The 27,478-nt window shown below is 46.3% G+C and overlaps 1 protein-coding gene across 1 annotated transcript; it reads left to right on the top strand.

The window, feature by feature from the left end:
• The first annotated feature begins 10,076 nt into the window (after nt 1-10,076).
• On the top strand, nt 10,077-15,131 carry LOC308669734 (endonuclease domain-containing 1 protein-like). Its single transcript, XM_081330608.1, has 3 exons — nt 10,077-10,290; nt 12,238-12,522; nt 14,281-15,131. Exons 2-3 carry the CDS (start codon nt 12,241-12,243, stop codon nt 14,800-14,802), a joined length of 804 nt encoding a protein of 267 aa, XP_081186734.1. The 5' UTR covers nt 10,077-10,290; nt 12,238-12,240; the 3' UTR covers nt 14,803-15,131.
• The last annotated feature ends 12,347 nt before the right edge of the window (nt 15,132-27,478 follow it).

The following is a 27,478-nucleotide window of genomic DNA, read 5'->3' as shown; positions in this document are numbered from 1 at the left end:
TGCCGTCTCCGTGCTGTGCCCGGGCCTGAAACCCGATTGGTACGGGTCTAGATAATCCGCTTCATCCAGGACCAGAGGGAGCTGATGCGCCACCACACTCTCAACAACCTTCGCAAGAAAGCGAAGGTTGGAGACAGGACGAAAGTTGTTCAATACAGCCGGGTCCAGAGCAGGCTTCTTGAGGAGAGGCCTCACCACTGCCTCCTTCAAGACGGTGGGGAAGATACCCTCACTCAAAGAAGCCGATATAACTGCCTGGAACCAGCTGCGTGTCCTCTCCCGGGCTGCATAAACCAGCCAGGAAGGGCACGGGTCCAGTAAACATGTGGTGGTGCTCAGCCTCCCCATGATCCTGTCCACTTCCTCCGGAGTCACAGAATCAAACCCCTCCCAGATGATATCGACAAGACCACCCGTGTCCTGATCGTCAGACTCTGCCCAGTCAGAGTCCAAACCGGTCCGAATCCGAGCGATTTTGTCCGACAGATGTTGGTTAAACTCCTCGGCACGTCCCTGCAAGGGATCCTCCCTCACCTCCTGATTTAGGAGGGAGCGAGTCACCCTAAACAGGGCAGCCGGGCGATTATCTGCGGACGCAATAAGGGTGGCGAAGTGGTTGGACCTCGCCTCCCTAATTGCAGCGAGATAAGACCTAATAAAGGCTCTTAGTCGCAATCGGTCGGGTTCGGATCGGCTGGACCTCCAACCGTTCTCTAGGCCCCGTCTCCGACGCTTCATCTCCCGGAGCTCCGCAGAAAACCATGGAGCCCGGCGGGATCTGCACCGGGTCAGGGGCCGCAAGGGTACAACTCGGTCAAGGGCCTCAGTGGCCGTCCTTTCCCAGGCTTCCACTAAGGCCTCGGCCGAGCTGTGAGCGAGGGAGGCAGGTGGGGACCCCAGCGCCGCCTGGAACCTCTGGGGATCCATTAAGCGTCTGGGGCGGTACCATTTAAGTGGTTCCAAGCACCCACGGCGGGGGGTGGCAAAACGGAAGACCAGCCGCAGGAGATGATGATCGGTCCATGACAGGGGCATAATAATTGGAGAGCCCCCACCAAGATCATCTAACCACCGTCCAGACAAGAAAACAAGGTCAAGGGTGTGGCCTCCTTCATGAGTCGGTCCCGTAATTACTTGCGTCAGGTCCATGGCCGTCATGGAAGCCATGAACTCCCGAGCCAACTCAGATGATCCTCCCAGCGATGGTAGGTTGAAGTCCCCCAAAACTATAAGTTTCGGGAACTCAACCACCAGCCCAGAGAGGACATCAAGCAGCTCAGGCAGGGCTGCTGCTGCGTGACTAGGCGAAAGGTACACCAGCAGCAAGCCCAACTGCGCACCAGGGCCGCATCTCAAAAAGAGAGACTCACACCCGACTGTCTGGAGAACGGTGGCCTCCCGCGGACACAAGGTCTCCCTCACAACAACAGCCACTCCCCCACCCCTACCCTGAGCCCGAGGCCGGTGCAGCACCCGGAAACCTGGTGGGCAAAGGTCAACCAGAGGAACACCGCCCTCTGGGCCCAACCAGGTCTCCGTGATGCAAGCCAGGTCAGCCTGCTCACCCTCGACCAAGTCTCGAATGAGAGGAGCCTTATTAACGACCGACCTGGCATTCAAATACACCAGCCGGAGCTCAGGAGGCTGCACATCCTCACTCCCGGGACCTCGGGGCGGAACCAGAGGGTCGGAGTGCCTCACCGCTTGTAAGCAGCGGAGAGGCCTTCCCTGAGACCGATACGGCCCTCTGTTCCTACACCTGCTGCCATTCCCTATCGTCGTGGGAATGGACAATCCCACGACTGGCCCTGGAGCCCCAGAAGCAGCCGACCCCCGCTCCTCCCCTCCGCGATCAGCCTCAGCACTAGCCTGAACAAAGGTAGTTGGACTGCCCCCCTCGTCCAAACAACCAAAAAAAGAACCCTCCCTCCTCCCTAACCCCCGAAAAATTTTTGACAGAAAACAAATCAAGGACCTCCTGTTAGGTTTACGTCGGAGGCCCATAACCGTGCCCGGCCATCTCTCAGGATCCCAATAGATGGGACCTTCCTCGAGATTATGCTCGGCTGGAAAGGCGGGCCGCCTCCAGGAAGGGGGAGCACCCCTGAGGGCGAGCAAGTCCGTAGAGGAGTACCTAAAACAAGGCATAAAGCAGTCCAGATATAGGCAGTCCATAATCAGTTGATTTAAGGAGGAACCAAACAGAGAGCAAATAGATGTCCCGAGCCTCCACCCAGCCACTGCCACTCAGCTGGGTGTCACCCCAGGACAGGCCAACCACCGCCCTCTCACGACAGTTGGAAAGCCTATACCAGGGGGAAATAGTCCGAAACATCCATCCTGGGTACAGCATGTCCCCCAGAGCTCTCACCTCTAGGGGCAGCAGATGTAAGTTCAGGCCACCCTCTCACTGTGGCCAGTACCCAGGGGACTCTGAATCCTTTGGGGCCGATATGTGAATGGCAATAGAGAACAGTCCGAAGGCAGGGATGAAATAGTGTATTACATCATCAAAGTCTGCACTACTAGGTGGCCAAATCCTCCGCTGCTCTGTCCTTCGAAAAAGTTGATCATGGCCAATTCTGCAATCATTGGGGTCTTCCAAATTATCTAGTTCTTTTAGGTCCACAAATCCAATGGCACCAACCAGAGTCACAACTGGTGTCACGGGAAACATAGATCTTCCAAGGGACCACTGGGCTCCACTGGGATCCACCGGCATTAACCGGCTAGCCCAGGAACCCTCGAGGCCACCAACAGCAGTAAGAGTACCAGGCCATCCAAAAAGAGCAAAGCAGGCAGAGGAAACAATAAGTTGATTACAGCGTCGCCGCTGAGCCACCAGGGCCACCGCCACCACCGGAGCGTTGCTGCAGACGCCGCCGCCATTGCTGCCGCCGCCAGGACGCTGATGGAGCCGAGAATAAACAATCGATGGAAAGGGAGGTCTAAAGCGGCCCCGGCACAACGCCGCCGCCGCCGCCATCCCCGTCGCCATCCAAGCGAGCCAGGAACGCCGCCGCCGCCACAGCCGAGGGAGACCACAGGAGCGGCCCGAACGGCCCGAAACGCCTCCACCGAAACCGCCAGAAGCGAGGGACCATCCGAAGGCCAGCTCCGCAACCGCCGAGGACGCCCAGCGAACGGTCGATGGAAAGGCAGGCCCAGGACGGCCCCGGAGATCCTGACCTCGTTCAGTTACCCTGCAGAGTAAGCAGTGAACAAGCCTCCCAGGTCCTCAGCAAGAATTGCCCCGTGCGCAGAAGCGGCAGGGAAAGTGGGGTGGCCCGTTCTTTGGGAACAAAAAAGGCGGCAGGGGGGGGGGGCTTGGCCTCATTCCCTCCCAGCCTCCAAGCAGAACAGGATTGGAAAGCGGGTGTTGATTCGGGCCACTGACTTAGATGACCCTTTCAAATGGATTCTAGATTCAGAGCTTTCCTCTGAAGATAACGACGCAACGGTCAAGACGTATTTCCCGCAGGCAAAGCAAATCCTCTTGCTCCTGTTTCTACGTATTTCCTTAGTTTCTTTTTCATCCATAAGAAAGATTTTAGATGGGCACCAAAGAGGACCCAAATATATACTGTGCACAAAATGCGTTGTTGTCATGACTTTAGGTAGTAATTACAGCCTCTGGGCACAAGGTGGAGCCAGAGGCTATAGGAAAGCCTGATTGTGGCCATGCACTCAGTTGTGAATCCTGCCTTTGCCTGCTTAAAAGATAGACTTCGTGGTGTCCTTGTGACACCGTGGCTTGCTGAAAATGCCACAGTTTCCTGGCTTATACGTGCAGATTCATACTTTGTACATTCGCACAACATATTTAGCTCTACTGAGCCTGACCCGTTCTCTGAATCCAAATAGTACACTGAACAAAATGGCAGTTTGCACAACACATTAAGGTGAAGGTCATTGTCATCATCGTCTAAGATTAACCCTAACTAAACTTGGTACATGAACCGTGGCCTGCAAATCACAGTGACTGAATCGCCACGCTGGCTGAGTGCCATATAAACTAGATCAGCGTCTTACGCCTAAGGTGCTTTTTTTCCAAAAGGCAATTGGAGTGTCTTGGGTTCCCCCCCCCCCCGAAAATGTTTTACTTCTCGTCGAAGAAGCTTGTTCAGTTCATGACAGTCATGACCTGGATGACTGAGAATCTCCATTGACATTTGTCCAGTGTGTCCAGGGTTTTTGGGTTTTTTTTGACATAGTGGTAGGAAAAATTACGCATCTATGCAAAATTTCATTTAGGTATCATGTCGATTTTAATCCAATTTAACTGGCACTGGCTTTCCAAGCGTAATTCAATGAAATTGAGCAGGAATGAGTCATTTTTGGTTCGTTTTAAAGACAAGCGTTTGTAGCATTTGTGCCCTTTAAAATGTCTGTTTTCCTATGATACACACTATATTGAAAATATCATTGTGCCTATGTCAACATGTTGGCATCTTTGTGATCTGCTGGAGATGCAAGTGGTTGTTGTGATTCAGGGTCAGCCTGTGGGTTCGGCAGTTGGGTCGGATGACTCAGATGAGGGGGAGGAGGGGGGTGTTGAAGAACTTGCTGATGATGGCTTTGAGGCTCCGCAGAGCCCCCAGCCAGGCCCCTCCCACCTGGTGGAGACCCAGCTGTGTGAGCCTGACAGCGTGGATGAAGATGACCCACAGCTGGCCCTGTTCAAGGACGCCCGACGCAGGAGGCAGTCAAGTAGGAGTAAACAGAGGAAGGCAATGGGGCTTCTTGGAAGGAGGGAGAGAGAAGCCACGCCCTGAACTCTTTATAAAGGACTTGTGTGGGGAGGGCTGGTTTGCTGAAAGCAACCGCTCAGATAGTGTTTCAAAGCTCCGGTATCTTGGTTCGTGTTTTGTTTGTTTTTGTAATAAATTTGGCAGACGTATTCCAGCCTCTTGCCGTCTGTAAAGGGGTTGCCTTTTCTGCAAGGCCGGTAGCAGGCTGGTACAGAACAGTGGTTTTAAGCATGTCCTTAGTTTGAATTGCAGTTATTGGAGATAAGCAAACATGATCTGGACAGTTAACAAGTAACACACACACACACACACACACACACACACACACACACACACACAGAGAGAGAGAGAGAGAGAGAGAGAGAGAGAAGTACAGAGAAGGGCAACTAAGATGATCAAAGGCCTGGAGACTAAAACATATGAAGAACGGCTGTAGGACTTGGGTTTGGCTAGTCTAGAGAAAAAAAGAAACGGGCAACATTATAGCAGGATTCCAGTATTTGAGGGGCTGCCACAAAGGAGAGGGGTTCAACTTATTTTCCAAAGCACCAGAGGGCAGGACAAGAAACAATGGATGGAAACCAGTCAAGGAGAGAAGCAACCTGGAATCAAGGAGAAACTTCCTAACAGTGACAACAAATAACCAGTGGAGCAGCTTGCCTCCAGATGTTGTAGGCGCTCCGTCACTAGAGGCTTTTAGGAAAAGTCTGGATAGTCACTTGTCTGAGATGGCATAGGTTCTACTGGTCGAGATCACATCGTGAATGGCATGGAAATATAGTCAGATATCTTAAAGTCTTTAAGAACTGGGCAAGTTTTGAAAATATAAAAACCACAAGTCACATCCACCCCGGGGTACTCAAGGAAAGGACAAGCAGCCCAAGAGAAGAAGGCCTGAGAGTTCCTACTCTCACAAAATTCGAACCTGGGTCATCATCAGAAGTTCAACGCAAGACGTTTCAAGACAATGCAGTTAACGCCATGTAGTCCGCTGCCATGGAAGGCTTGGTGACCACCCACGAAAATGGCTTTTAAAACATGCCCAGGTTATTTTCACTGGAAATAATTGTGTGTGGGGGGGGGTTTGCGGGATGAAATGTGAAGTTCCTGTGTGGAATGGTTTCTTCAAACAAGAGGTTGGCTATCCAGCAGAAGGGAGATCCAAATACAGGGAGGTGCGCAGGATGATCTTCGAAACCCCGTCCAACTCTATAGTTCTGGGATCCTTTGACTTTAAAGCACAATTTTTAAAAATTGTCCTTAGCAGTTGGGCAAGTAACTCAAGCTCATTTCGGCAAAACCAGCGGATTCAATTCAGCGCCCTGTTTAGGGAATATATCACAAAAGAAAATCAGAACGTTGCCTGGAGCCTTGCCCCAAAAGAGCATCTATTAACATTTGCCCCCCCCCAATGAAGAAGCCTACTTTGAATTAAATGACTTGTTGCCTGGGGATATTCTACTCTAAACGAATGCATTTGCCTATCCCGGTCCATTGTTATCCTCCTTATCTTAACTCTGAAAGGGCCCTATGAGAGAGAGAGAGAAAGTAAAATATCACTGAGATAGGCTTTTGTAATGGACGCAGAGAGACTCAAATCTTGATTACTTTGAGGATTGGCAGAACAGGCTATGTTCAAAAGAGCCAGACTGGACTTAATAGCAGAAGATTAAAAGCTACGTAAATAGCAGTTACTGAAAATACGGTTGTCGTCAATAGCCCAAAGGACTATTCAAGTTTTGTTTCAGGTGCAAGTGTTGTTAACTTCCTCTTGTTCCCACACTTTTTAAGTCTCATTTATGAACTGTAAATTCTGACAAGAAGAACAACGAAAAAACAACACCTGGAATGAATTTCCCCACTGTCCTGACTCATTCCATCTTTGGGTGTCAAATCAGAGGTGTCTTCCCTTGATGCCCTTTTGGGAAAAAGGAAGGTTAAGATGCAAGAGATGGTGTGTGTTGTGGCAAAGATTTAGACAACCCAGTTGTGATGCCCCCTCAACCACAGAAAACCCCTGAGGGGCTTTGGCCAACCCCTCCCCATCGGTCGAGAGCCCCGGTGGTGGTGGAGGGAGTCGTCTGGACCGCACCAGGGTTGCTTTGGGCTTACCTTCAGCTTGGCTTTGGGTCAGCGAGTGTCTCTCTTGAGAGCCTATTTCACAGGGAGTATGTGGGGAAATGAGGAAGAGGAAAAAGCTGGATGTCTTGAACTCCCAAACCAAAGGCGGGATATGAAAAATAAATTCATTTCTGCTTTCAAGGCTTTGGCTTTGGTCAACGACCATGGTTGGCAACTGAGAGTCTTGTAGGTGGTGAAGCAATGATATCTTAAGAGACATCAACCCCCCCCCCAAAAAAAACCCTGAATACACGCTTGCTCCTGAGGAGGAAAGCCGTGGCAAATCTAGACAGCACACTAAAAAACAGAGACATCACCCTGTCAACAAAAGTGCGTGTAGTCAAGGCTATGGTCTTCCCAGTTGCAATGTATGGCAGTGAAAGTTGGACCATAAGAAAGGCCGAGCGCCAAAGAATTGAGGCCTTTGAACTACGATGCTGGAGAAGACTCCTGCGAGTCCCTCGGACTGCAAGGCGATCAAACTGGTCAGTCTTAGAGGAGATCAACCCTGACTGCTCTTTAGAAGGCCAGGTCCTGAAGTGGAAACTCAAATCCTTTGGCCACCTAATGAGAAGGAAGGACTCACTGGAGAAGAGCCTCATGCTGGGAAAGGTTGAGGGCAAGAGAAGAAGGGGACGACAGAGAAGGAGGTGGCTAGATGGAGTCACTGAAGCAGGAGGCGTGAGCTTAAAGGGACTCTAGAAGATGGTGGAGGACAGGAAGGCCTGGAGGAACGTGGTCCATAGGGTCGCGATGGGTTGGACACGACTTAACAACAACAACAAAACCTTTCTTGTAAATGGGTGGAAGTCACTTGAGTTCATCATTTCTAGATTAAAGCAGATGGTGTAACGTTGCCAACACCAAATGAGCATAATTGCCTCTCCCCAGTGGCAAGACCTGGCAGAGAAGTCAGCCTAGTGAGTGCTTTCCGTTAGGGCATGGCTTTTCAAACAGTGGCACAGGTGCCCCCTGGGGTACATTGGCACCTGGCAGGTGGTATGCAACCATCCTAGGAAAGTGGTAGCGGGGGAGGGGAATGAGCTGAACCGGCGGCAGCACCGCACAAGCCTGAGCGAGAGACGGCTGGAGCTGCAGGGCTGTCAGGGCTCAGCGGAAGCACCAGGATCAGCGCCAGGATCCAGCTGGAGCTTGGTGCTGATTCTGGCATTTCTGAGCCCAGAATAAGCGCTGATCAGCTGGAATGTTGCAGCATCTCCAGGGTCTTGTGATTTACATTCAGATGCTTGGCAACCGATTCATATTTATGACGGTCACAGTGTCACGAGGTCATGTGAAGTGACCAAAACCTGCTGCAACCACCCAGCAGAGGGGGGGAATAAAAACCAAACACCGCCCACCCCATCCCCGCTGCCAATCCTCAACAGAAACGCTCACAACAATGAAAACCTCGAACAGGAGGAAGAGCGCCGCCAGGTGAGCAGGCAAGTGTCTTGCTCGGCTGTGGCTTGGGGGGGGGGCACTTTTTTCAGTGCCATTGTAACTTTAAACAGTCACTAAGCAAACTGTTGTAAGTCGAGGACTACCTGTACTTCATTACTTTTTGGGGGGGTTAGGGTTAGGTCCTCAAGTTTTTGACACCTTGCTAGGCGACTGGTGGTACTCGGATATTGCCATATACTAATAGTGGTACAATGGGTGAAAAGGTTGAAAAGCCCTGTGTTAGGGGGGTCTATGTCTGATGCCCACTTTGTGGAGCATTTACCCCCTTGAATTTAGATTGGCCCTCCCTTGGATTTTCCATAAGGCCCTCAAGATTGGAATTGCTGCTAGGCCTGGGGCACCCAGGGGACTGGAGATCCCTCCCCACGAGTCCTTTTTATCCTTCCGTTGGCCAGGGTTAGAAGTTTTGCATTTTTTTTGCTGTTTATCACCGAGACTTTTTTTAAAAAAATATATATTTTATTGAATTTATATTGGCTGATTTACTTAGATAGGCCTCAATGTAAATTTGATTAACAAGACAATAAATTCTTGGAGAGAGTATCTCATGAGCAAGATACCTACAGCGTCTCCTTGCATTTTGGTCTCGCAAGATTTTGGGGCAACGAACAACAACGAGGAAAATGGGGGATGCTGCCGCCATCCCATTAAAAAAACCACCCAGTGGCATGCAAGATTAAATCCATTTGGTTTGTAGAGTTTCAGAGACCCACAATTGTAAGGTTAGCATTTGGACATTCCTTTTTAATAGTCTTACGTAATGAGTGTGTGACGAATCTATCAATATTATTTCTGGCTTATCAGTCGTGCAGTCAAGTTGCAGGATGTTGGTTAACCTGCTCAGCTGAGGAATTGGCGAATCACTGGATTTTACTTTTTTCTCACCACTGTTACCTGTTTTAATCTCAAATTCTTCCCCTTTGCAGGAAAGATGGGTAGATATTAAAAATGAACCAACGGTGTTCCCATGAATCCACACCAACCAAATTCAACAACGACACATACTTAGCCCATGGAAGACCAGTTTGGGGACTGGAGTTCTTGCATCTTAAGAGGTTTTAATAGCTGTCATAAACATGTTTTAGCACCAATTTTGACCTTCATATTTGTCAACTCCAAAAATTGCAAAAAAAGGGGGGGCTCAGGTGTTGTGGGGCATGCAGGAATTACCATCCATCTTCACACACACACACACACACACACAGACACACACACACAGACACACACACACACACACACACACACACACAAACCTTTTTGCAACTCTTGCCTTAAGCTGCAGATGGTCTATTAACTCCAGGCTGGAAGTGCTAAGGGATTCTGCTGCCATTGTTAAAGATGAGAAAGATCTCAGAAAAAAACAAACAGTGACAAGTTTTTGTGAGCACCAGAAATGAGCCCAGAATTAAGTTTGTAGACTAAAACCCCGGAGCCTTTTGCAATTTGACTTTCTCCCACATCTACATTTTTTAACTCTCTTTTACAAATAAACAGATGTGGCAAGCTCTTTTTTTTAAAAAAACAAACAATAAACAACTCCAACAACTTAAATAAAAATTTAACTTGCCTCCAGCTTCCTAATCGATGGAAAACAAGGTGCATTACAATCAAGCTGGCACTATCTTCCCCTTTTTAATTCCACGTGCCACACCCAGGTTTTCTGATGTGCACATCCAGATGAGATTCTGGTACAGATGCTCCTCCAGCTTGAATTGCAAATCTGAGATAAACTAGGGCTTTCTTTTAAAATATATATATATCAGGACTGATGTTTTAGAGGCAAGACTCATCCTTGCATTTATTGCTTCAGCTCCTGGGGCCAATTTTCTGTTCCTTTATAAATCCTAGTTGTGGAGGGGTTTTTCACAGCCCTGGTCTTTCTTCTCAAGCTTCAGACTTGTCCACGCCACTGTCGCCTTCATCTTCTCCTGCTCCAAGGATTGCACAGCCAAAGGTGAGTCTTGCACCCTAAAAGAAGGCTTTAGCAAGCGGTCTTTCGTTATGTTTGGAATAGCTTCTGCATATCATAACCCACCCTGTACTTCTGAATAATAAGCATTCAAACTCCGATGGATTCTTAAGCTGAACCATTTTCTTTTGGACAATGGAAGCTAATTGGCTTGATGGCAGACCCATTTCACAGCTTCCTTGCAAATTAAGCCGGGTTGCAGTTCAGAAAATTATTAGAGAAAGAAGCTGTGCAGGTGAGCATCTGGGTTTCTATAAGCTTGCTTCCCCCCCCCTCCCCCCCGCAGGATACCCTGAATCAGAAACTAACCAAAAAGCTGTTTGAACTCTATATATTAAGCCACAAGAAAGCTAACCAAGGCTAAAACTAACAATATTTGTAGGTTGTATGAATGCAACCAATAGATATTTGACAGACCTGATTGTGCACGTTATGGGAAGCAGGCTGCAGAGCCAGGATGGGTAAATTGGCACTCGGTTCAGGCATCCAGAATGAATGAGAGACCCAACTCCATTTGAACATTAAAGTTAGAACTTCTCTGGACACTGATCCCACAGTTAAATGCTCCTTGTATTAGGACGTTTTTTATTCCCCTTCATGGAGTTAGCACCTGCTTTTTGGCAACCAAAGCCTGTTAGGCCACGTCTTAGGGTGACAAGAGAACTGATCTTTGGTCGCTGCAATGTATGAATTTGGCTATGATCCTTTCAGTCATGTCTGACTCTTGGTGATTCTCTGGGTCAGGTCCCTCCACGTCCTCCAGTCTTGTACTACTCCTTTGAGTTGTTCTATGCTCTGGCTGGTGTCAGTTTTGACCTATGTATTTAGGAAAAATAATACGGGTTACAAGAGTTACCATACAGGGAAGTTCTGCTTCATATCATTGCAGAGTCCTTTGAACCCATCAATTTCCTGTTCAGGACAGGGATCTCCATCAAAGCTGATTGTCCAGCCTCTCATAAGTGACTCCAACAAAAGGGAGGCCAACCACCACTCTGGGTGGACATGGAGAACCTACAACCTCATTGGTTGACCAGTCCTTGGTTGTGCAGATCTTGCTTTCGGGAAATTTCCCCTTACATTTAAACAAAACCTAGGTAGCTGCAGAGCTAATTTTTACAAGCAGGACAATTATTTCCTGATCTGCAACCTGTATACTCACCGTTTCTCTCTTGGCTTATCTGATCATAGGAAAGAGGTCCTGACCATCCTCCTTGTAGTTTCTCTTAGGCATACAAATACTATCATCTTTCTCCTAAGTTATGACACGGTTCAGACATTGCTGCTTAGTATCCTAGAATTCTGGAGTTGATAACATCGTACGAGGAAGGCCGTGTTATAGCGGCGACAAATCCAGAGGAATCAGTTAGCCCCTTTTTCAACTAACACATTATATTAAAAGCATCAGCTTTGATGAGCTGCAGGTCACTTCATGACATGCATAGTAAGATAGAATTGGAAGACACTTAGTCCATACCTCCTGTTCTCCTCCTCTTGTCATGTTAAAGCAAATAACAGAATAAACAGAGTTGGAAGGGGCCTTGGAGGTCTTCTAGTCCAACCCCCTGCTCAGGCAGGAAACCCTGTCCCATTCCAGACAAACGGCTGTCCAGTCTCTTCTTGGAAACCTCCAGTGTTGGAGCATCCACGACTTCTGGAGGCGGGCAGTTCCACTGGTTAATTGTTCTCACTGTCAGGAAAGAAAATTGGGCATTTTTCTTTCTCCCCGCAAGCAGAAAGCGTGAATGTGAACGTCAAGGAAAGACATAATGAGAATAGAAAAGAAAGTAGCGGCACCATTGGCAGTGGTGGAGGAAGCGGGTTGTTGCTGCTCACCGTTGTGCGAAACCATAAACGGTCTTAATCAATACTTGGCCCAGGTTGGAGGGCAAAAGTATCTGGTGGGGATTTTGATGGTCATCTTCTTTCCAGGCCATGTTGCTGCTGTCCCTGCTTTTGATGGTTGCCTGCTTCCCCCTGCCTGCAGAAGCCGAAGTGGTGCAAGACTTCAAGAGTTGTCTAGAGTTCTTTTTGGATAAGTCACCACCTGGCGATGCTCTAACGCCGGGCAACCCTGCCAGGATTTGCCAGTTTTACAACAACGCCTACCATTTTGCCACTATGTACGATCGAGAGAAGCGCATCCCCATATACTCCGCTTACAAATGCAAGCCCGGACACGGCCCCAGGTACCGCGGTTGGATGATTGAGCCTCAGGTAAAGGCATTTTTTTGCCCCCTTCACCCGCCTAGCTCTAGAGATGGTCTGCTTCAAGCGGTCTGTTTCTAACCGTTGACCCGTCGAGCTCAGGATTTCTCACGCTCCACAGCTTTAAGCTATGTGGATTTCTGGATTCTGGAGATGTCCAGAATTCCCCAAGTTCCTTGGTGCTCTCTAAACTTGGTGGCCTTCTTACAGGCATTTCATTTTTCCAAACTCGATAACATCATCGGTGCTCTGATGATGTTGCCTACTTAGGTCACGGAATGTCTGCAAGACAACGTCCGCAAGCTCAAGAGAGCATCAAGGACCCCTCATTTCAACCCTGAGCTACAAATATTCTCCAGCCAGCAGGCAGAGAATTTGGTCTTACATTTTGGGAAGGCAGAGTCTGATCTAGCTGTTTCTCCTCCCTCTCGGTAGAAGTCATATTGCAGTGGTATCAGCAACCGAGAACGCTAGTGTGCTTCCCTTTGTCAGAAGTGTTTTAAGTGAAGACTGGAAGGTGATTTATTTGGATTGTTTTAATTTGGATCCTTGCATTGAAAGAGATTTTGGATTTTACACCCTCACTTCTGTCATTTCTCTTGTGCCTAAAACACTACAATTGTCCAGATTCTTCTTCCTTCTTCGGTTGATCCCCTAACCTGGGTTGGTGTTGCATAATAAATAATAATAATAATAATAATAATAATAATAATAATAATAATAATAATAATAATAATAATAAATAATAATAATAAATAATAAATAATAATAACAATAACAATAACAATAACAATAACAATAAAAAAGTTGGAAGGGACCTTGGAGGTCATCTAGTCCAACCCCCTGCTCAGGCAGGAAATCCTATACCATTTCAGACAAATGGCTGTCCAGTCTCTTCTTAAAAACTTCCAGTGTTGCTCCATTCATCACTTCTGGAGGCAGGTTGTTCCACCTGTTAATTGTTCTCACTGTCCGGAAGTTTCTCCTTAGTTCTAGCTTGCTTCTCTCCTTGGTTATTTTCCATTTTCCATCCGTTGCTTCTTGTCCTGCCTTCAGGTGCTTCGGAGGATAGCTTGACTCCCTCTTCTTTGGGGCAGCCCCTGAGATATTTAATAATAATAATAATAATAATAATAATAATAATAATAATAATAATAATAATAATAACAACAACAACAACAACAACAACAACAATAACAACAATAACAACAACAACAACAGGTTGGAAGGGACCTTGGAGGTCATCTAGTCCAACCCCCTGCTCAGGCAGGAAATCCTATACCATTTCAGACAAATGGCTGTCCAGTCTCTTCTTAAAAACTTCCAGTGTTGGAGCTTTCACAGCTTCTGGAGGCAGGCTGTTCCACTCCAGCACTCACAACTTCTGGAGGCAAATGGTTCCATTGATTAATTGTTCTCACCGTCAGGAAGTTTCTCCTTAGTTCTAGCTTGCTTCTCTCCTTGGTTAGTTTCTATCTGTTGCTTCTTGTCCTCCCTTCAGGCGCTTCGGAGGATAGTTTGACTGCCTCTTCTTTGGGGCAGCCCCTGAGATATTGGGAGACTGCTATTCTTTCCCCCCTCGTCCTTCTCTTCATTAAACTACACATACCCAATTCCAGCAGCCGTTCCCTATATGTTTTAGCCTCCAGTCCCCCAATCATCTTTGTTGCTCTTCTCTGTACCCTTTCTAGAGTCTCGACATCTTTTTTACATCGTGGTGACCAAAACTGGATGCAGGAGTCTAACTCTGTTCCCTTTGCTTTCCAGCTTGCAGATCCCACTTTAGGCAAGAGCATGGAGGACGAGCGTCAAGCCAACATTCCTGCCGATTCGCTAAAAAAGAGCCAGGCCGTTTCTGAAGATTACACCCATTCCTTAAGCATTGAAAAGGGACACTTGAACCCCGTGGGCCACCAACCCAATGAAGACAGTCGAGCCGCAACTTCCAGCTTGACTAACATCGTGCCCCAGTTCAGCAAACTCAACCAGGATGCCTGGGCGAGCTATGAAAACCGAATCCGGAAGGAAGCTCAGGCCTGCCTTGACATGTATGTCATTGCAGGGGTGGTTCCGGGAAAGGAGTATCTCTCGGGTCACCGAGTCAATAAACCTAGCCACATCTGGTCCGCAGCATGCTGTGTGAAGGACAACAAGAAGAGGGCGTCGTGGGCGGCCATTGCAAAGAACAGTGAGAACGAAGTAAAAGAATGGAGCTTGGAGAAACTGCAGAAAATTCTCGCCGATCTCTACGGGCGGGAGAAAATCGATCTGTTCAACAGCTCCTGTTAAGAGATACCAAACTGGACATGGGTCATGCACGGGCAGGAGGGTGTCAACAAGGTCAAGATGGTGGCTGCGACCATACCATTTTTCCCCCCCACACCAAAGTAATCCAAATGCAGACATCTTTAATAGCGCACGAGTAAATTTCTGCCCTTCATTAGTCACTGTCCTGTAGGAGAGCAGCAGGCAGAGCTGGGGGTGGTGCAGTTAAGGAAGCCTAGAATTGCTACGTTCCCATAAATGATCCAAGTCCTAACCCCTCTTCAATTCCCGCTGAATTTAGTGTTGAATTTTAGTTTGACTAGATTCTTGTGTGTAGGCTTGAGCAATAAATATTCTGAACCGCAGCATAACACATGGTCCTGATTCTTTGCACCTGACACTTTCCTAGTGAGGAACTACTCTACTATCTGTCCCCCTGCTTTCGGTGGAAGAGCTGAATTAATGCAGAAGAAGTTGCAAAGTATAAGGCCTATAAATGCCATTTTCTCTGGCAGGGCCACCTTATGGACAGAAATTAAGTTGGTAAACCAGCCAAGACACAGCGAAGGCCTTTTGTTTCATTTATTGCAATAAGCGGGGAGAGAAGCTATCAAAGCTTGGTTCTCTCCAAAGTTTCAACCCAAAATATTCCTTTCTTTATACAGCCCTGTCCCGGCCGCCCCATCACTCCTCTTTCCCCATTGGCTGAGGTACTATTTATTTATTTTTTATTTTAATTCCATTTATATCCCGCCCTTCTCTGAAGACTCAGGGCGGCTTACAAGCTTAGCAGTAGCCTTCATTCTATGTATATGCCTGCTTGTTAGGGCTTTCACACACACCCCAAGCGGCATTATTACAAAGTCAGCTTAATTGCCCCCAACAATCTGGGTCCTCATTTTACCTACCTGGGAAGGATGGAAGGCTGAGTCAACCTTGAGCCTGGTGGGACTCGAACCTGCACTAATTGCAGGCAGCTGGTGTTACTTAAGGAGGCATTAGCCCACTGCTCCACCAAGGCTCTTGATGAGGTCCTTTCCACCCGCCTCCTACCTATTTCCTGCTACATACTAAATCATACTAAATCATATATCACATGTACATTAATAATATAAAATATTAGACACATTCAGTTGTTGGCTTTGAGTTCTGGCCCCCTTGGAACAAGAGGTTCTTTCCTGTTTCTCAGTTTAGTTAAGTTTTCCTAGCTAACCATTTCCTCTTAACAGATGTTTTTTAGAGCTTGTCTTCTTCCTTTCCCACTCTTAAGACCCAGTTAATTTTTGCCTACGTACAGTATTTATCTTACATCCTGCCTTTATGCTATCCTTTCCTGTTTCCCAGCCGTTACAGTTTTTTTGGTAAGCTTGTTTGTCCAGGCAATAAGTTTCCACCGCAACAAATTCAATTTTAAATTTCTCTTTCAAATATTAAATTTCGAAGACCTTTCCTTTACTTCTGTCAGTAAGGTAGATCCAGTTGGAGGTGGGGATTTGATGCTTCTTAAGATGTCACGGTTGCCCCACCACCTACAAGATTCTTGGCGGCCGACCACCATCACAGACTGAAGCTTTGGGAAGCAAAACCTACTTATCTTTCATATTCTGCCTTTGGTTTGGGAGGCCAAGACCTCTTGAGTCTATGTGCCACGTCACAATGCAGAGAGAAAAGCTGAGTTTGTTTTGGAAAGGCTCAACACCGCTTTCCTCACTTGCCCCATCTTCCACTGGGCGATACACACAAACACAGTGCGAGAGGTGGAGCACAATCCCCACCTACAGAGGCAATGCAATGTCTGATCACAGGCAAAATGTACAGACACACTGATCAGGACTTCAGAAGGAAGAACAGAAATGCAGACACACACACACACACACAAAAGCAGATGCAACATAACTAGTTCATTGCACAGGGGAATATACAGACGTTTCCTGTTAAAGGGCTAGAGAGAATTCCAGACACCATGTTCTGCATGAATTTTACATACCTTGTTTATGCCTTAAGTATTAAATGAATATTAAATATTCCTGGGTGTAAGTGATACCAGAAAACGATCTATTTGTATCTCATTATAATTATCGTAGCAATATATTATCCACTGCCAGCTTGCTGGCCCTGCGGCAACTGCACCCCGGAGCCCCTTTAACCAGGCTTTTTCAGCCAGGACGGCCTTTGTGGCTGCTGTAACAATTCTGTGGCATAAGGCCGTGCTATATTTCACCCACTCCTAGTAATTCCTTACTTTGTATGTTACCACCTCTGACGATCTGGAGGTGAGATTGGACTTGGAGCGCTACTCACTAGCACTGATGATGTTACCTAGTTTGGGTAATGAAATGTCTGCAAGAAAACTGCCAAGTTCAGAGAGCACCAATTTCTCACAGTCCACTACTACTTCCTCATCATCATCCTCATCTTCATCCACCACAACAACAGTCCTCCACCTCCTCCTTTCAAGACCTATGATGTTACCTAGTTTGAGTAATGAAATCTATGCAAGACAACCGCTAAGCTCAGAGAGCACCAAGGACCCCACACTCTCCTCCTCTTCCTCCTCCTCTTCATCCACCACAACAACACTCCTCCACCTCCTCCTTTCAAGACCTATGAAGTTACCTAGTTTGAGCAATGAAATCTATGCAAGAAAACCGCTAAGCTCAGAGAGCACCAAGGACCCCACACTCTCCTCCTCTTCCTCCTCCTCTTCATCCACCACAACAACACTCCTCCACCTCCTCCTTTCAAGACCTATGAAGTTCCCTAGTTTGAGCAATGAAATCTATGCAAGAAAACCGCTAAGCTCAGAGAGCACCAAGGACCCCACACTCTCCCCCACTCCTCCTCCTCCTCGTCATTAGAAAATCCCTAATGAAAGAGAGCAGAGTGTGGAAAGAGAAAAAAACTCCTGTTTTTGTACACCAGTTATCACAAGCTTTTTTTTTTAATTTTAACTTCACTTTAAAAGTTGCTGAATAGGCTACACAGCTCAGAATTCGTCCCCCCCAGTAACCCTGTACGTGTGGGCGTCTGTGGGTGTTTCTACAAGCCATCCTACCCTTTCATTTTCTGTTTTCTGCAGCTTCATGTGCTTTCTCAGAAATGAGCAAAGCGTAAATCAGTTCCAAGTTGCTGGTTGCAAAACCCTGGAACTATGCCCTAAGTGTCAGATGTCGCATTGAAAGCCAGATGCTCTGAGGAAGCGCCATCATTTTGCAAGAACTTCTTCTGAATACGGTAAGCTTGTTTGTTCACGTTAAATGAAGCCATTCGCTGGGGCCTTTGCTTTCTCAAATACCGCCTTCCTCCGTCGTGCCAGGGAAATGGGCAGGAAAATGTGCGGGCTTAGCATTTGCTTCACAGCAGTGCTTGTTTAAGACGGGCGGACTTTGATTTCTGCTTTGCCAATAAAAACTCTTTTTGTCCTTTCGCACTGTTCTTCCTGCCTCTCAACTCAGGAAGCCGCTGATACTGTTTTGCAGAGGAACGATTGGATCTGTCATTTGTACAGAACTGGCCAAAATTGTGGAAACGTTTTGGGCAAAGTATTTTTGAGGTTTGATGGCTAATAACGCCACTTTTTTTTTTTTTTGGAGTAGTACCGTAAAATTATATATCAATGGAAAGACAATTGAATCAAGAATGTAATGCAACAAAGTTTGTTCGATTATCCGTACTGTATTCTATGAAAAGTTATAGCCAAAGAACCAAAAAAAAGGAAGCGCAACTTGCTTAGGTTGATCGCAGGTAGCTTTCCTTCATCCGATTGTAGCCAATGAGCACGAGCGTTGAGAGAGCCAATCGGGTGTCATCTTGTTTTGGCAATGAGCCAATCAGATCACAGTAGGATTCGGTTGTGGATGTCGTGCATTGAAGCTGAGAGGAGGACATTTGTCCATGTGTTACGTGATTGCCATCAAGTCGGCTGGGTGTTTTGTGTGTGTGTGTTCTTTCATTTAGTGAGCTTGTGAAACGTAATAAAATTAAAGTAACGGTGTAAAGAGTTGACCGGTTGCCCAGAAAGCAATAGTATTAATAGTATTATTAAGTGAACCAGGCTGCAGCTGTAAAGAAATTAGAAGAAAAATGGGTGGCAACGTAACCAAAGGTGGCATCTCTACCGTACACTTTTCCCAAAAGGTTTCCACAATTTTGGCCACAACCGTATTTCTGTAACTGTGTAGTTTGGTGCAGCAAGTAAACAGGACAGGTACAGTCTTCAAGGGATAGTTAAGACTGCAGAAAGAACAATTGCAACCAGCCTGGCTTCCTTAGAGGACTTGTATATTGCGCAGGGCAGAAGGAGGGCTGAGAAAATACACTATTTGCAGATCCCTCGGTTCCTGAGCATAAATTGTTTCAACTCCTCCCTTTTGGTCAACCAGACCCAGGGACGGTTCCCCCCCCACTTCATTGCCATCATTCTGCTGAATGCCTAATTCTCTCAGTGCTGTTGAATAAGGTAGTATTATTTACCCTTGCATTAAACTACCCTTGTAGTTTAATGAAGAGAAGGGTGAGGGGTGACATGACAGCAGTGTTCCAGTATCTCAGGGGCTGCTCCAAAGAAGAGGCAGTCAAGCTATTCTCCAAAGCACCTGAAAGCAGGACAAGAAGCAATGGATGGGAACTAATCAAGGAGAGAAGCAACCTAGAACTAAGGAGAAACTTCCTGACAGTTAGAACAATTAACCAGTGGAACAGCCTGCCTCCAGAAGTGGTGAATGCTCCAACACTGGACGTTTTTAAGAAGAGACTGGCCAGCCATTTGTCTGAAATGGTATAGGGTTTCCTGCCTTAGCAGGGGGTTGGACTAGATGACCTCCAAGGTCCCTTCCAACTTATAATTATAATTATAATTATAATTATTATCTTCCTTACTACCCCCTCTGATTGGGATGTTGATGTTGCTTTGCATGTACACTGAGAGCTTCTGCACTGGAAACGCATTCCTTGTGTGTCTGATCACACTTGACCAAATAAAGTGTTCAATTCTACTCCATTTGTAAAAAGGTTAAAGAGTGAGAGAATTCTCTCCCCCACTTTCCCACCCTGGCTAATAGCTGGAAAGGCTTTAGAGAATTGACATATATATATATGTGTATATAATAAATATATTATAATAATAATAAATTTAAAAACTGGAATCCCGGGTGTAGACAATTTGAACGTTATAACTGCCATACAAGTGTATGTACTGACTCCCTTATCAAAGAAGATTTTTCTCTTATATCCCGGAGTTCATCATTTTTATTTTTACTAACTTCAAAATATATATATATATATATATATATATATATATATATATATATATATATATATATATATATATATATATATATATATATATATATATATATATATATATATATATATATATATATATATACATATATATATATATATACATATATATATATATATATATATATATATATATATATATATATATATATATATATATATATATATATATATAGGGACGCGGTGGCTCAGTGGGTTAGGACACTGAGCTTGTCGATCAGAAGGTCGGCAGTTTGGCGGGTCGAATCCCGAGTGCCGCGTAACAGAGTGAGCGCCTGTTACTCGTCCCAGCTTCTGCCCACCTAGCAGTTCAAAAGCACGTAAAAATGCAAGTAGAAAAATAGGGACCACTCCGGTGGGAAGGTAACAGCGTTCCGTGCGCCTTTGGCGTCTAGTCATGCCGGCCACATGACCACGGAGACGTCCTCGGACAAACGCTGGCTCTTCGGCTATGAAACGGAGATGAGCACCGGCCCCTAGAGTCGGAAACGACTAGCACGCATGTGCGGGGGAACCTTTACCTTTTATATATATATATATATATATATATATATATATATATATATATATATATATATAGGTCTAGAGTCTCGGGTTTCTCTAGACCTACACATACAGACACCCGCGAGAATCTACAAAAACATATATATATATATATATATATATATATATATATATATATATATACACACACACATACATACACATACATTCCTTTCTTTTTTCCAGAGCCATCAGTAGATATCCCCTAAAGATGTTCCCGTTCCCGTTATTCAAAGGCTTCAAAGGCATGACTGTCCTGGATTACGGTGATGGTTACGTACCCTGTCAGCTTCAGCTCAGCGGAGGCCAGGCCTTCCCATTGCTGAAGACTTGGAAGGGGGAAATCCTGATCGCGGCGTCTCCCTACGGCAGAGGCAAAATGGTGGTGGCTTCCCACGAATCGATGATACCAAACCAGTCTGTGCGGGCCTTCATTCGGAAAGCTTTGGAGTGGCTGAAGCCCAGCCCTTCAGACCCAGTGGGATTCCACAGCACCATGCATTCCTTGTTCACGGAGCTCCAGGGTTGCGGGCTGAATCTTGTCGCCAACGCACGGATCGGCGAGTCGATAGGGGTGTACTGCCGAGATGCCTACGACGACTGGGAGAAAGACCAAATCCTGTCTTTTGTTAAGAAAGGAGGGGGATTGCTCATCGGGGGCCAGGCCTGGCACTGGTCCTACTCGAATGGAAAGCACAACGCCGTGCACGCCTTCCCCGGAAACAAGATCACAGGTCCCGCTGGGATCTACTTCACGGGTGAAGTTGCAGATCGTAGTCTGTACCAAACGTACTGTTAAAAGGCATCGTGCTGTCACTCGATAAGCAAGCGTTGAATCCTTCAATCCTTCTACTTCCTCATTCCTTGGACATCGAAGCTAACACACGTTCCATCTGCTTTATAAACACAGATTTATAAAGTGGTTAGAAGGCAGGCTAACTCTGCTCACCGCCAAGAGTTCAATTCATGCGATCCTAACTGGCTCCAGGTTGACTCGGGCATCCGTCCTTGCGAGGTGGGTAAAATGAGGACCCAGAATGTTGGGGGCGGGGGAAAACCACAGGCTGACTCTGTAAACCGCCTAGAGAGGGGGCTGTAAAGGACAGCGAAGCGGTCTATGAGAAAAGCAACCTGGAACGAAGGAGAAACTTCCTAACTCTGAGAACGATTAACCAGTGGAACAGCTTGCCACCAGAAGCCGTGGGTGCTCCATCACGGGAGGTTTTCAGAAGAGACTGGACAGCCACTTGTCTGAAACGGTAGAGGGTTTCCTGCTTGAGCAGGGGGCGGGACTAGATGACCTCCGGGGTCCCTTCCAGCTCTATTCTGACAGATCCCAGGTCATCCTTTGTCCTTCGGCGGATCTCACTCTGCAAACTGACTTTCACATCCGGAAAACAGAGCCGATCTTGACCCTGCCTGGTTTTATGCAAGTGGAAATCGGAGAAATTAAAGCAGAGCAACCGTGCATAGCAAACCCAGACCTTGTTTTGCTTTATGCTTGCGTTATACATGTCCTTTGCTTCATCTGCTAAAAAACCTTCAATAAAAGCTCTATGCATAAATTTAAGTCGAAGCACAGGCTGCATTAACAGAGGGATAGAATCAAGATCAAGTGAAGTACTAATACCACTTTAAAATGCCTTGGTAAGGCCACACCTGGAATACTGCATCCAGTTTTGGTCACCACGATGTAAAAAAGATGTCGAGACTCTAGAAAGGGTACAGAGAAGAGCAACCAAGATGATTGGGGGAATGGAGGCTAAAACATATAGGGAACGGTTGCTGGAATTGGGTATGTGTAGTTTAACGAAGAGAAGGGTGAGGGGTGACATGATAGCAGTGTTCCAATATCTCAGGGGCTGCCACAAAGAAGAGGCAGTCAAGCTATTCTCCAAAGCGCCTGAAGGCAGGACAAGAAGCAAGGGATCATGGAAAATAATCAAAGAGAGAAGCAACCTGGAATTAAGGAGAAACTTCCTGACAGTTAGAACAATTAACCAGTGGAACCACCTGCCTCCAGAAGCGGTTAATGCTCCAACACTGGAGGTTTTTAAGAAGAGACTGGACAGCCATTTGCCTGAAATGGTATAAGGTTTCCTGCCTGAGCAGGGGGTTGGACTAGATGACCTCCAAGGTCCCTTCCAAGTTGTTGTTGTTATTATTATTATTATTATTATTAGTAATAGTAGTAATAGTAGTATTAGTATTAGTATTTGACTGAACTGTTCAGTACAACAGGTGGTTTGTGAGGCACTTAAAGGGCAAAACTGTAAGGTAAGTGAGGGCAGGACTACGAAAACCAGGATAGTTTTGAGAGAACAAAGAGGCGGTGTGTCTTGCATTTTCTTTCCGGTTTCTTTTAAACTGCCCTTCGATCTCAGAGCCTCTCTTTGCTCTTATTATCTTCCCCCAGCCTGGCAACTTTTCTTAGCCTTTTAAATGTTTTGTGGCTGAGCTGATTGTCCCCTGTCCCATGAAGGTCTGCAGATCAAATCCTGATTTGATCTCAGAAGACACAGTGCAGATAAAAAAAAAAATGGCTACTCAGCAGTCTCCAGGAGTCCGTTGTTATTAAACCGAAGGCAGAAGCGGGCAGCAGCGTACCAATTAATAAAATGCCAAAGATCCTTTACAGCAGGGCTTTTCAACCTTTTCACTCATTGTACCACTTTCAGGATGTGGCAACATCCGAGTACCACCAGTTGCCTAAGCAAGGTGTCAAAAACTTGATGACCAAAAAAAAAAAAGGAAAAAAGTGATGAAGTACGGGTAGTCCTCGACTTACGACAGTTCGCTTAGTGACTGTTCGAAGTGACAATGGCACTGAAAAAAGTGCCCCCCCCAAGCCACAGCCGAGCAAGACGCCTGCCTGCCCGCCCGGCGGCGCTCTTCCTCCTGTCCAAGGTTTTCATTGTCGTGAGCATTTCGGTTGAGGATTGGCAGTGAGGATGGGGTGGGGGTGTGGGGGTGTTTGGTGTTTATTCTCCCCGTCTGACTGAGCAAATATATGAATGGGCCTGATGGGAGTAACACGTTCCAACTTTCACCGAATGGAAGGGCGTCATAAAAATGGATGCAAAGGATGCCCGTCTTTTTTTGCCTTTAGCTGCCGACCTTTTGTAGGAAGATCAATAAGGAACTTCTTTTTTTGAAGTTTCTGCTATCGTTTTGACTATGCAAGAAATAAAATTTTAAGCTCTTCCTTCTTTGTGTTTTTAGTAAACTTGGAAACACTATTTTATAAAAGGCTTCATGGTTCCCAAATGTCTCCATGGGTGACAGCCCTTGAATGAACTTCTTTCGGGTCAGTAATCTAAGCAGGGTAATAAGAACATGGATGGGAGACCACCAGGAAAGCCTGGGGCTGTGCAAATCTGGCCGATCAAATGACAATTCTGGAGCATGTTCTTAAAGTTAAAAAAAAAATTCAAAAGGCTAAAAGGTGAAAAAGGCAGAGGGAATGCCCTCAAGCCACCAGCAATTCCCAGGGCTGTATTGCATTCTTAGAGCTCTGTGCATCATTGGCAGCACCAGGTCTTATCTCTCTTCTGGAAAACCTTTGCATCCTTCAGTTAGTCATATTAAATAAAGGAGCAGAGTGTCATCGTTCTTTCACAGCGAAATGACGACCAGGGTAGCTACCATATGGGCACAGCCTAGTAATGTTTGGGTGTGTGTGTGTGTGTATATGTGTCCACTAGTTGTCCTAGTGTCTGAGTGTGGGGGTCATCTCCCTGTGAATAAGGAGAGGTTAGGTGGTCCCCATGATTCAAAGCAACGGACTGCAAATGGAGAGGAAAGCATTGGGGGGGAAAAGGAGGAAGCATCATGAGAAATATTTTATTTATTTTTATTTATTTATTTTAATCCCATTTATATCCCGCCCTTCTCCGAAGACTCAGGGCGGCTTACAATTTAAGCACAAACCAATGTGCTTAGCAATAGCCTTCAGCCTTCATTCTATGTATATGCCTGCTTATTAGAGCTTTCGCCCCCCCCAAGCGGCATTATTACAAAGTCAGCTTAATTGCCCCCAACAATCTGGGTCCTCATTTTACCTACCTCGGAAGGATGGAAGGCTGAGTCAACCTTGAGCCTGGTGGGACTCGAACCTGCACTAATTGCAGGCAGCTGGTGTTACTTAAGGAGGCATTCGCCCACTGCTCCACCAAGGCTCTTTTTACTTTTCTTACTCTGCCCTCCCGCCCCCCAGGTTATAGGGCTGAACTTGGCAGCTGACAGGCTTTTCCAGTAACTGGGTGAGACTTCTTTGGAAGACAAAAAGGAAGAGAAAGTTTCCTTGTTATGAGGAAGGAAAGCATTTTAAGCAGAAGAGGGCGTTCTGCTGAACACGCGCAGCCTGCGCATTAAATTCTAGTTAATTGAAAATGGGATTGGTCAGCAAATTTACCTAGCAGACATGAGTAAAATTCTCCAATCTCTTGATAACTTTGAAATTACCAGCTAGAAATAAAAGAACGAAAGTGTAGTGAGACAAACGCAGCAATTTTTCACTTAAGAAACTCATTACATGGGTCCAGGATGAGGAGACGTAGATGAAGTGTATATATATATATAAACAAACTTGAAATTGTGGCTAACCACATGCTGGGTCTCAGCCAGCAGAGTAATATGACTGCAAAGAAGGAAATTCTTTCATTCCTCAGGCGGGGCCTACTGCAGAACAGGCCTATCTCCTAGTTCCAGCCACTGGATACTCTTTGGTTGATGGGACCAGAAGTACACCCAGTCTGCTAGATTGAATTGTATGAGTAGAGAGTCTCAGAAAGAGTCAGTCCCTCAGGTAACCTGTTCCCAAGCCATGTAGGGCTGTCAAGGTGACAACAGCACCTTGAATTCCACCTTAAAACATGCCAGTAACCAACATAGCCCATGCAGTAGTGGCAGTGGTGGGATTCAAATATGTCAACAACCGGTTCTCTGTGTGGATGCCGCTTCCGGAAGTCCATTCTGGGCCTGGGCAACAAAAAATGAGCTACAGGTTCTGCCCAAGTGGTGCGAACTGGCTGAATCTCACCACTGAGTAGTGGTGGTATTACGTGTGCTGTATGTTTGGCACCATTTACCACTTGCAATGCCCCATTCTGCACCAGTTGAAGTTTCTGGGGCAGCCCCATGTAGAGTGTGTTGCAGTAGTCTAAATGAGAGGTTACAAGGTTGCCCTGAGCCACTGAGTAGAGCTTCCTGGTCCAGAAAGGGGCACAACTGACACATAATATGAAGCTGTGCAAAAGTCCTCCTAACCATGACTGCTATCTGCTCTTTGAGTTGTAAGGTTTTCCACTTCGCCTCCCAATTGTCCCAGCATTACTCAGGAATTTAAATCAGCCAAAGAAACTCCTGAGCTGAGGTTTCAGCAAGCAAACAACTTTTATTTTGATTGAAATAGAGTTGGGTGACCCCCATCTCTCTCCGTGGCTGGTAGAGAGATGAAGGCAACAGCCAGGAAAGATGTCTTCCACCTTTTATACATTTCCAGAACAAAGAGATCTGGTCTTGGTACTAGGAACCAAAAGGTACAGAAAAATAATTCCTAGATGATGACTCATACACAGCAACCCAGGCTCCATCATAACTCCTTTCCCCCTCCCCTTACTGTGCTCTTTTCATGTAAGCAATCACCTGTACCTAAAAAGCTGTATGTATGTATGTATGTATGTATGTATGTGTGTGTGTGTATGTATGTATATGTATATGTATATGTATATGTGGTAGGGATGCGGTGGCTCAGTGGGTTAGGATGCTGAGCTTGTCGATCAGAAGGTCGGCAGTTTGGCGGGTCGAATCCCGAGTGCCGCGTAACAGAGTGAGCGCCTGTTACTCGTCCCAGCTTCTGCCAACCTAGCAGTTAGAAAACACGTAAAAATGCAAGTAGAAAAATAGGGACCACTCCGGTGGGAAGGTAACAGCGCTCCGTGTGCCTTTGGCATCTAGTCATGCCGGCCACATGACCACGGAGACGTCCTTGGACAAGCGCCGGCTCTTCGGCTTTGAAACGGAGATGAGCACCGGCCCCTAGAGTCGGAAACGACTAGCACGCATGTGTGGGGGAACCTTTACCTTTACCGTATATGTATATGTATATGTATATGTATATGTATATGTATATGTATATGTATATGTATATGTATATATTACAAAGTATTTGGGCACTGAGTCTGTCTGGGGGTAGTGCAACCCTACCCAGAACTAAAGATGGAAGAAACTTGATTCAAGAGGGTCTAAATACCTATAGATACTCAGTCTTGCTTGGCCTGAATCAGTCCCCAATGGCCTCCAGACCCCGGGAGAGGACATTCACAGCATCACTCAAAGGGCCTGGGGGAACAGATATAAATAAAGCTGGGTGTCATCAGGATACTGATGATACCTGATCCAAAACAACGGGCTCATGTAAATATTAAATAGAAGGAGAGAGGGGATCGAATCCTGGGGCACCCCACGATGCGGGGCTGTGGGCTGGCTCTCAATCGCTCGAACCAACACTAACTGGATCTGACTGTGGAGAAAGGAGGAAAGACAGCACAATAAAGTGTGACCCTCTCCCAGTCCCTGAAGCTGGCCCAGAAAAACACCACAATCAATAGAGTAAAATCAAAGTAGTGATGGAAATTTTCCTTAAGGATCTAAGCCATTTTTTTCTTCTTCCTGTTTTGGGATTGCAAAACAGTTCTGTGGAAATCTGCACGTTGGGCTCCTCCTTTGCACTTTGAAACACTCTTGTGGATTTGCTCCAATTAATAAAAGGAGCTGTCCACCCACCCACAATTTCTCTTCCAACCGTCTATAAATAAACGCTCTCAGGAATGCTTAGTCTCCCTTTACAAGGAGG

The sequence above is a fragment of the Vipera berus genome, assembly GCF_964194415.1.
Source record: "Vipera berus genome assembly, chromosome: 6".
NCBI classification, from domain to species: domain Eukaryota; kingdom Metazoa; phylum Chordata; class Lepidosauria; order Squamata; family Viperidae; genus Vipera; species Vipera berus.
The sequence above is the reverse complement of the archived record's forward strand: the minus strand, read 5'-3'. Positions and strand labels throughout refer to the sequence as shown.